This window comes from Corvus kubaryi, unplaced genomic scaffold, assembly GCF_017639235.1.
Source record: "Corvus kubaryi isolate FWS band 111438036 unplaced genomic scaffold, C.kubaryi_AGA036_p1.0 37148, whole genome shotgun sequence".
In the NCBI taxonomy this organism is placed as follows: domain Eukaryota; kingdom Metazoa; phylum Chordata; class Aves; order Passeriformes; family Corvidae; genus Corvus; species Corvus kubaryi.
Genome location: NW_024581038.1, coordinates 396752 through 407666, shown reverse-complemented (window position 1 = coordinate 407666; position 10915 = coordinate 396752). Strand labels below are relative to the sequence as shown.

Below are 10915 nucleotides of genomic sequence, written 5' to 3'. Positions count from 1 at the left end.
TGTCAGCAGTCCGTGCAACAGCTCTGCCTGGCAGCAGCCAGAAATACAGCACTGGGCTGTTGGGCATTCTTAGAAAGGAGCAGGGAACGCAACACAAAACACGATTAGGCCGCTCCATGAATCTGTGGTGCTGTTTTGGATATCATTTGCCATTCTTTCCCAACGCACAGGCAAGGTTCCAGTAGAATTACAAAGGCAACATCAGAGCACTGCAAACATTTGGGAGGAGGAAACCATGGTGGAAAAAAAGCTCAGCCCTCCCTGAACATGCCTGACTGGAACTTTGGACTGTTGAGTTAAGCCGCCTAGGTAAGATAAAGGGAACACTACTGTTCAATCATTTCAGGTCTAGGGAGAAGGAAATAAGGCTGAGGGAAAAGAATGCATCTGAAGAAAGCCAGAGGCAGCAGAAAATCATCATGGTTGGCTTTGGGGTGGGGGCAGCCACAGCACACAGAGGCCAGGTTTGCACAGACGAAGGAGGTAGGAGGAGAGTTTTGGGGGTGTGGTGTAACCTCTGGTGAGAGGCAGAGAACAGCTGTCCTCCCTTACACCAACCGGCCCAGCTGTGGAACCCCCAAGCGCAGGAAGGCCACATCCACAGGACATTCCCGTGAGGGGCAGCTGAGGGGGTGTGAGAATCCATCAAACACCCCCCGAAGTGCTGCCCAGAGGCCTTGCACCACAGGACTGCACGGGATGCAAAGTGATGCCGCAGATCCAGAGCCTGGTGCAAGAGACTCTGTCAAACTGCCCCTCCCCTTTCCTGGGGAGGTACCTGGGCATTCCCAGCTGGCCTGAAATCTATTAATCCATTGCATTCTGTGTTTGTTAGGGGACTCTGACCACCAGCTGGAGAGGATCATCCGGACGCTGGTGGGATCTACAGAGTGCTGATATCTTCTACTTAATCTGTCAGTCACTACCTTTCTGTCTTGCCACCTCTTTTCTATTTCTTTCTCTTCCTTTCTTTCATATATTTAGTATTAAATAAAATCCATACTATTGAATTTGGCAAATGGTCTCATTTGCACCTTAATTTGGGCAGACACATTTCTAATACTTTTTATCCCCATCCTCAGCCAAGGGCGTCCGGAGCCCCAGGGCTGCAGGAAAAGCTCCTGCAGCCATGGCCATGGAAGAGCTTCTGGAATAGTTTATAGCCCATTGCTCTCTGGTTTTGTAAGTCAGAATTGTTACGTCTCACCATGGAGCTGTAAAGGAACAAATTTTCATGGATTATTCCTCTTCAAATTAATTTTGTTCTAAAGAATAATGAAAAGAAAGAGGAGGTTCACTGCTGGTGCCAAGTTCTGTCTGCAACTACTGTAATATTAGTTAGTAAATTGGGGGAAGCAACAAGAGCAGTGCAGCAAGCACTTCATTAAATAAAAGGTAGAACGCCACCTAAAAGATCCCACATTGATATAGTTACACAGCTTGGGTTTGCCCAGGAAGTTTGTGGTGTTTTCTTTCCTGGGAACGCCAGCACCTCTCTACTGAAGGTCAGAACGAGTCTGGGAGCAGGGGAGCTGCTGGCAGATTTAAATTGAGATGTGATGACAATTTTTCACTTAGCCTCTGTCACCTTTGTGATAGAGACAAGAGGCTTTTCCTTCCTTTTAATTATAGGCCTGTAGTGGGCCCAATTTTGTCTTTTTATAGGAACCCCCCAAGAGATGAGATGGAGCTGGGTGAGAATCAATGAAATTTTTAATTGCCACCGTAATTGACAGTATTGACAATTTACTAGTATTTGTGACTTGTCTGTATTCTCATCACAAGTGACTTGTTGGGAGACCAAGTATTAGGCAAAGTATTTAATTTTATTTTGATTATGGAAAAAAGAGGTATAGGAAAAGCTCCTATGGCTATATATTTTTCTCAACAAAAACAAATACATATTTGAAATCGTGGCAACCTTCCCAGCTCTGCCTTGGGAGGTTTCAGAATTACTATTGTGGAGATACAGCTAGAAAGCAGAAGTGAGAGCACTGCTAAACTCATGTCAGAAGTAGCCGCGCTAACGCTGCTAGGCCGCAAACCGTGGCAGGCAGTAAGGCTTATACTGAAATAGTCAGCATAGAAGGCATGCTTGGTATGTACCTGTGATAGTTAGTGCTAGCTTCTAGTTTTGCAATGTTATTAAGAAACATAGATATGGTTGTTATAGTGATTGCTGCTTATATAACTGCTAAAAAGGTATAAATACTCAGTTCTGTATCAATAAAATTGGCTTATTGCATCCAAGCAATCTGCCCCGTCTCTTTCATCGCTAACCGTCTTGTGACATACTTTGATCTAGCTAAACTTTTCAGATTTACGAAAAAAGAAGCTAAAGAATCTCAACAGAAGACAAAAAATGTTCCATGAGGAATGGTTGACTTCACCTTCCTCAACTCATTTTTCTTCACAGTCCTCAGCAGCAATGGCATGTTGGCTGTGGATGTGAGAGGCGGCAGCTCCCTGGCACACACGGTGCTGCTGGCAGAGCTGGCTGCTGTCTACTCAAGGCTCAGGCAGGCACCTGAGCTGCCTTGCTGCACTGCCAGAGCCATCTCAAGGCTGATCTGCAGGCCAGAGGTGCTGGTCAGCTGGAAGCTGCAGGACTTGCCGCAGGGCAGCGCCGTGAGCTGGCAGTGCAGTGAGTGGGGCAAAAGCAGCCAGGCCAATGGCACCAACGTTTGGACCCAGCAGGAGACTTTCTCCACGTCCAAGTAGGAGCCTGTGCAGAGGGTGTCCAGCAGGTACCAGCGCTGATCCCTCTGCAGCTGGCCACCAGAGGCGTGGAGAAAGCACCTCTGCCCCAGCAGCTGCTCGCCAGAGCACAGGCACTCCAGAGCCACACGGACGCGCCCGGCTGGCGGCTGCTTTGTGCTCCCCACGCTGAAGGAGTGGCCGGGGGGTGGCCGCAGGATGACCAGTGGGCGGTAGATGGTGCTGTTCTCTGGGATGCTCCAGGCTTCAGAGCTGGTGTCCATCCCGGTGGCTGGGTGCAACTCTGGCATGAAGTTCCTCCTGGAGAGCACTCAGCAGACACTGAGGAGGTCCTCCAGCAGCTCCTTCAGCACCCCCAAGCTGGGCGGGTCCTGCTGTAGAATCACAGAATCACACAACAGTTGGGCTTAGGAGTGACCTTCGAAGGGCATCCAGTCTGACCCCGCAGCCATGAGCAGGGACATTCTCAGCTAGACCAGGTTGCTGACAGCCCGCTCCAGCCTTATCCTGGATGTGCCCATTGGTGATGGGGTGGGCACAGCCAAAGTGCTGCCACCACTGTCTGCACCCTTGACCTTCTTGTCCTGCTCACTGACCTTCTCCTGGCTGCCGACCTTCTCCAGGCTGTTGGATCTCTCCTGCTCACTGCAGCTGGCAGAGCCACGCTTTCTTCTCCTCACCAGCCAGCAGCCCACAGCAAGCAGAACCAGAACCAGGGCTGCTGCAATGAGCCAAAACAGCCACTGCTGCTGCAGTGCTGAAGGGAGCAGGGTTTCCATGGTGCCACTGCTCCCCTCAATCTCCTGCAGGAGCTGAATCATCTCTTGATGCAGGTATTCCTCGCGCTCCCGCATCCGCCTGACTGCATCTTCATCGACCTGAACCTGCACCTTCAGCCCAGTGTGGGTGGCTAACAGGGCCAGGATGAAGGCAAGCGTGGGAGACATGGCCTGCTGGGAGAAAGGGGACTCAGCAGGTGTGGCTGGGAGGGAGCAGGGGGCTGGGGGCACCTGGAATGTCCCCAGAGCCTCTCTGGTCCCCTGCCACGCTGAGAGCCCCAAGCCCCTCTTGCCCCATCTCTGGGGACAGAGCCCTGCCCTGAGGGTCCCAGCTCTCACTCTGGGTTTAAACCCCCCTGGGCATCTCTGCCAGCCCCCATCCAGCCCAGCTTTGCCAGCCCCCATCCAGCCCAGCTTTGCCAGCCCCCATCCAGCCCAGCGTTCCCTCTGCATCTGCCCTCACTGGCTTCCCAAATCCAACTGCCCGCTGATGGCCCTGGACACAGGTGCCAGTGTGACCTGTCCTCTGTGATGTCACAGCCAGCAGGACCATGTCACTTGCCTGCCAAGCTGGCCATGCCCCTGCTGACAGCTCCCATTGTGACCCATCCCCTGGCATGTCACAGCCCCCAGAGCCACACCTCCCAGCCCACAAGCCCCGGCCTTGGTCCCCACTGCCAGGCTCAGCGGTGCCTGGGCATCCTCACCCTGAGTGCAAACCCAGCCACAGGAGCCCCCCAGGGTGCTCTGCATCAAGGCTGCAGACACCCTAAAGGCATCATGGAAAGGCACACGGGGACTGTAGGTGGATGTTCCAGTGCTGACCACCCCTGGCTGCCCTCCACGGGAACCTGAACCTCACCTGCTGCACCTTGGGGACGTTTCTTCTCCTGTCCTTTGTCTCTTGGGAGAAGAGATCGATCCTCACCTGGCTGCAGCCTCTTGTCAGAGAGCTGTAGCATTTGGCTGGAGCAGCCAGTAGCAAAGGCCAGGGCAAATCCACGCCTTCTGAGTGTTACAGATTTCTGTGCAGTGCCCCGCTGCTCTCTGGTGCAATGTCACTGCCATGCTCCTGGGGACAATGGGGATGTTCTGCTCTGGGCATTTCTTGGTTTTTTATCTTCACAAACTCTGCACACTTAGATTTGAGATTTCTGAGCTTCATTCTTGGCACCATATGTGATTCTGTGCCTGACACTCCAGTGGTTCCAATCTTTAGGCAGTCGCCACCCGACCTGAGGTAAAGCATAGGAATGGTACATTCCTGGGAAAAACACTCACTCTTGCCCCCTGAAGTCCCTCAAATCTGGGTTTATTTACAGTGAAAAGTTTCTTAAAACTCAGAACTATCTTATTTAAGAAAACAAGAAATAAAAAGAAAATTAAGCCCAATGAAGGAACTATCATGTAAAATTAAATTTCAAGTACCTCCAACTCTTGAGATGTCAGTTTCTGTGAAATTCTACTTCTACCGCCATGAACAAATAATAATAGCCACAGGCCAACTCTTGCCACATTTCACAGTGTGGCACATCCACCACACTGTCCTGTGGGACATTCTGAGTCTCCTTCACCAATTCCTAAGCGATCTGAGAATTAAGCACTACAGTTTTGAATCCCATTTCTCAGCAAGTTTGGTATTCTGCCTGCCAGCCGACTGAGTCAGACAGTGTGTGGGTTCGATTCAGCTGAATAGCAGTCCCTGCTGCCATAGTGGATAGATGCCTTTGTAGGTCTTGACTGGCATGATCTTGATAATCCAGCCTCATTTCACACCACACATCTGCACTGCATTAAACACCTCTGTGACAGAGCTGGGTGAGGGGACAGCTGGAGGAAGCAAGCTGTTCTTTTCCACCTGGGGATGGTGGGAGGAAAATGCCTGAGGAGAACGCAGGGAAGTCTACGGCTTCAGGACTGGAGTTCCCTGAAAACTGCTCAGCAGATCCAGCTCTTCAGCTGCACAGCCACCATTGTCACTGCTCTGCAGGGAGTGGTGGCTCCCAGGCAGCCTGTGGGATCAGTTCCAAGGCAGGGCAGGGACGAGCAAAGAGCCTTCTCCTCACTGCTGACCTTCATTGTAGCTGCTCCACTGTTCCACTGCAGTTCTCCCAAGCTCTGTCCCTACAATTTCTATTTGCCCTGTTTATGTCCATCCCAAAGCTGACTCAAGAATTAATGTAACTTAGAGACTTTTTAGAGGCACTCTATTGATACTCCTGCCGTATATCACACACACACACACACACACACACACACACACATCTCACCTATCTCATCTATCGATCTGTTTCTCACAAGAGAAACTCCTTACTTGACTAAATTCATCAAATCGTATCCACACAGGTAGAAATATTAGAAGTCACCAGGGAACATATTGTGAAATATAACTTGGCAGAATGACTCAAAAGGCTTGAGGGTACATTTCTGATGACTGACCACAGAGTTACTTCAGGAAAATAGTTCTTGAAGATGATCTCTTTGCAAGCATCCACACAGTTCTGGGAAGACGCACATATGGGTAACACATGGGAGCAGAGCTTGCTCCAAATCCTGCTCTGAGTTCAGACACCTTCAGCACACAAACATGGAAGAAAATAATTTCAAGTTCCATTAGCAGCATAGGTAAAAATCAATGATCTATGGATATGGAGGACAAAAGCAGCAGAGAAGTTATGCTTTTGATATTGTAATATACAATGAAAAGTAAAAATTTCACAGCCTGTTTAAAGAGCATTTAACAATAAGGCTAGAATGGGGTGGTTTGGGAGTTGAGTTTTGGGAAAACCACCAGATGCTTAAATAAAAATTCCATCCCTTTTCTGTTTGAGTAAATGCAAGCTCCTTCCTAGTTTTTTTCACCCAGACACTTAAAAGCTACAATTAGCTCAGGCTTTTTTAAAAAAGGTAATGAGAATGGATCCGTTTTATTATACAACTTAAGGATTTTTTTTCCCTTGAATTACGGCACTTCAGAGAAGTTATTCAAGAGCAAAGATCCCAGCTTATTCTCACTGGTAACAAAGCAAACAATCCTCAAGACACACTTTGTGAGCACAGCCCCCTCTGCCCCTGGGATTTTTGGGTGTCCTGATGAACTGAACACCACCCGCTGACAGCTGACATTATTTGCCTGTTCTTGGGGCTTCTCTCAGGTGTGAGCCCTCTGTGCTGAAGATCTATTCTCCTTCCTCTGCTGTGTTACAGTGATCAGGAGATTTCAGTCACAGCTCTGTTCCTGCTGGCATGGCCAGGGCAGTCCTGCCCAGCACCTTTTGGCAGGTGTATTTTGGACCTGGCTTGGTTAAGTGGCAAAGGCACTTGCCCAGGGGAATAACCGCCATGCTTCTAAAGTAAACAGCCATTGAATTTACCCCAATCTCTGTGCACCAAAACATACCCAGTTCCTGATCTTACGCGAAATCACAAGCCAGTGTTTTGCCCTCAGAAACTCTAGTTTCTGTGTTTCACTATACAATCGTGTTTGTTTTGTTTTTTTTTTACTTTGGGCATGTTTAGCCTCATTTTTTTACCAGTTATTATCACTGTTCCTCCAGAGGAACACAGAATGAAATAGAGAGTTTTTGGTGTGTGATCTCTGGTCAGAGGCAGTGAACAACCATCCTCCCTCACACAAACCGGCTCAGCTGTAAAATTCCCCGCCATGGGAAGGTCAATACCTGGGACACTGGCATGAGAGGCAGCTGAGGAGGGGTCATAAACCATCGAAGACCCAGAGGTGTTCCCCAGACTCACTGCTGAGGCCACCAGTGCACTGCAGTGGATGCAAAGTGATGCAACACCCCCGGAGTCTGTTTCAAGAGACTCTGTCAAGCTGCCCCTCCCCAGGGGCGGTACCTGGGCATCCCCACCTGGTCCAAATGTGCATTAATCCATTGAACTCCGTGTTTTGTGGCCCTCACCACTGAGAACACCAGAAGGAGAGGATCAACAGGACACCGTCAGGATCCATGGAGTGGTGCTATTTTCTACTTAACCTGTCTTTGTGACTCTCTTTCTCTTCTCCCCCACCCCCCCCCCTTTTTTTTCTATTTCTTTTTATCGCTTGCTCTTCCTCACATTAACTGTTAAATAAAGTCCATACTACTGATTTTGGCATATGGTCTTGTTTGCACCTTAACTGGGGCAGAGGCATCTCTCTAATAATTTAATAACTGGGTCATAACAAATAGTCAGCATGGACTTTTCTGAGGAGTATCATTCATGACCAAATGCTCTAAGGCATGTACAGTGGCTCAGAGCTCCACTGTTGCCTTTCTTAAGTGTCAAAATTCTTCTGATCTTAAAATAGATGGAAATTCCTTTTGCCTTTTTTTTTTAAGTACTACAGAGGTAGCAAAACTGCGCATCCTTAAGCACACTCAGGGCAGCCAAAAAACCCTGAAACACTGAGGAAATATATCCTGCATAACAAATTGCTGATATTCCACGGAGTCACTGCATTTTGAAAGGTTTTTTTATGAGTGGTCCTTTTCAGGATCAGATTTACTCCACTGAGAATGAAGAATTTCAGAAACACTTCTTTCTCCCCCTTCACTTGGAAACATTTTTTGTTGTTCTTACCCCATCTCAGACCTATTGTGCACATTCTGGCTGTTAAGGGTTGTTTGCAGGAGCTGTGCAAGGTTTTCTCTCAATAGATTTTTGCACTTTCCAGCAATCAGTGCCTGCAGGAACGCTGCAAACTTCCCGCTGCAAACACAACACACATACACAGAGCAAATACTGTGGATAGGATCAGCATTACAAATTAGTTTCAAGAAATTTCCATTTTCTCTATGCGACTTTAGCTTTCTCTCCACAATCAAAACAGTGTCCGGCACTGACAGACATTTGTTTCCCATCTATCCAAAGCTCCTGGTTTTACTTTAGCAGAGGTACAATCTATTCACTGGAACTCCAGCCATGGATTTATTTAGTACTTCCCTGAAACAGGACCGTGTGCCACATGGAATAACTTTGATGCAGGAGACTTTCTCCGTGTCCAAGTAGCAGCCTGTGCAGAGGGTGTCCAGCAGGTACCAGCACTGATCCCTCGGCAGCTGGCCATCAGAGGCGTGCACAAAGCACGTCTGCCCAGGCAGCTGCTTGCTGGAGCACAGGCACTCCAGAGTCACACGGACACGCCCGGCTGGCAGCGGCTTTGTTCTGTCCACAATGAAGGAGTGACCGGTGGGTGGCCGCAGGATGACGGTAGGCTGACCACAACTCACCAAGCTGAATCCTCGGGGCGAACTGCGTGCGCTCCACCTATTCACCTCTTAATGATTTCACGTACTCTTGGACCCAGCAGGAGACTTTCTCCATGTCCAAGTAGGAGCCCGTGCAGAGGGTGGCCAGCAGGTACCAGCGCTGATCCCTCTGCAGCTGGCCACCAGAGGCGTGGTCAAAGCGCTTCTGCACCAGCAGCTGCTTGCCGGAGCACAGGCACTCCAGAGCCACACGGACGCGCCCGGCTGGCGGCTGCTTTGTGCTCCCCACGCTGAAGGAGTGACCGGGGGGTGGCCACAGGATGACCAGCGGGCGGTAGGCTGACTGCAGCTCACCAGGTTGAATCCTCTGGGCGGACTGTGTGAGCCCGTCCTTTCATCTCTGAACGATTTCACACCCTCTTGAACACGATGTTCAATATTCTATTCAGCTTTGTCTTATGGTACTTTATTCTTTTAACAATAAACACTTGTAATGTTAAAACCTCCACTGCTGTGGATTAGGAATGGTGCTGTGTGGTTTAGAGAAACAACTCAAATTTTCTCCAAATTTTTCTTATCTGTGACTCAGAGGAAGAAAGCGTATGTTTTTTTCTCTTGAACACTTTCTCAGGCTTCTAAAAAAATGTTGTAGACAAAAGTTTAGGACAAAGAGAGCAGAGAAGATTAACTAAATATATATAAACATCATAAAACCTTCTCTGTCTTTCTAAATATCTTTTGTTTTAAGGTACGAGGAATCTACACAACATGTTAATTATCTTTCATTGGTGGCAGCACTTCACTGGTACAAAGAGGATTATCCGAGTGTTAAACAATGGTTTTCTAAGGCTATTGAAGATGGCCTTGCACTGCCTCTCTGGTCTCCTGCTGCACTGCAGGAAAGTGTCTATACCTGTCCATTCTATGTGATCCTCAGGCCATTACAGCTGACTGGTGAAGAGAGAGTAAACCACTGGATTAGACAGCCTCACAACTGCCTTTTGGCTGAGGGGTTATTCCCATTCTCCAGTGGCACTAAACCACTCATATGTCTTTGCCAAAACAAACACAGCTTTATACTGAATGCACAACAACTCAAGTTTATTACTTAATGTGTAGTGTTCCAATCCAGTTTTCCAGTTACAATGTATGGGTGGATTTTTTCATTCTCTGGCTCCTTTGCTCCAAGTTTCCAGTGCAGAGCAGGGTACTCAGGGCTTGCACTATAGAAACAGCAGGTTATCCATCTGAGGAAACACACACATGGACCAAAAGCATTCACAAGTTCAAGACAGTCTGGGGCAGAGACTTTTTCCTTGTCTTTCAGTCCTTCCAAAGCACATATCAACACCATTGACCTATGACTCTACTAAATGCAATCACATTAAGCAGTAGCAGCCTTGTGAGCAAACTTAGCAATAAATACTTATCATTGTTTTCCTTCTCTGTTCCTTCCCCATATACACAAAGTGGGAAAAAATCCCAATGCCTTTCTGTCCTGTTGCAGCGGGGATTACTGCAGCAAGTATATTTCAAACCAGGAGTCTCGTAGAAACGAAGTATATATGGACAGATTCGTGGCAGATGTTTCAGAGATGTTTATTTCTCCAGCCGCATGGCTGGGGCTCTCCTCAGGAACTCCGCAGTCACGGGACCTCAGGGTCCTTGGCCACACCAGGGAACCCAAACCAACCAATGGGAAACAAAGGTGACCAGGGGCAGGGAAACCCCGTGCCTCCCCCCCAGGGTCCCTCTCCCAGGGCTCCATGGCAGGGGGAAGGGACCCCAACATCTCACCCGTTTTATTTTAATAAAGGGAGTATGAAAACAACTGGATAAACATAACAAGAACAGTTTCAAGACAAAACAAGCCACCCTCCTGAGTCTTTGAATGTCCAATCAGATTCTGTGGAACGTCTTAGGGTTGACAGAAGGGAGACAGAACTCTCCGGGCATGCTTTGTGGGGAAACTGAGGCAGGAGAGGGTTTAATTTCTTCCCTCCCCCTTTTCATCCCCCCCTCAGCATCGGACAGGAATTGTAGGGAAATGGAATTGTATAGGGAAGCCATGGGGTGAAAAACGGATTAGGAATAAACTGGGGATAGAGTAAACTTAGGAAGGGGTTCATATTGGGTATAGGATAAAAGGGGAAAGTAGGCTGTGAGTAGGGAAGTTGCTGGGGTGGATATTTTATAATTTTGTGC

At 48.5% G+C, this 10915-nt stretch overlaps 1 protein-coding gene across 1 annotated transcript; it reads right to left on the bottom strand.

The window, feature by feature from the left end:
- Positions 1-2301: 2301 nt before the first annotated feature.
- On the bottom strand, positions 2302-3797 carry LOC121661364 (inositol 1,4,5-trisphosphate receptor-interacting protein-like 1). Its single transcript, XM_042021497.1, has 2 exons — positions 3195-3797; positions 2302-3026 (listed from the first exon to the last, which is right to left on the bottom strand). Exons 1-2 carry the CDS (start codon positions 3663-3665, stop codon positions 2505-2507), a joined length of 993 nt encoding a protein of 330 aa, XP_041877431.1. The 5' UTR covers positions 3666-3797; the 3' UTR covers positions 2302-2504.
- Positions 3798-10915: the final 7118 nt, after the last annotated feature.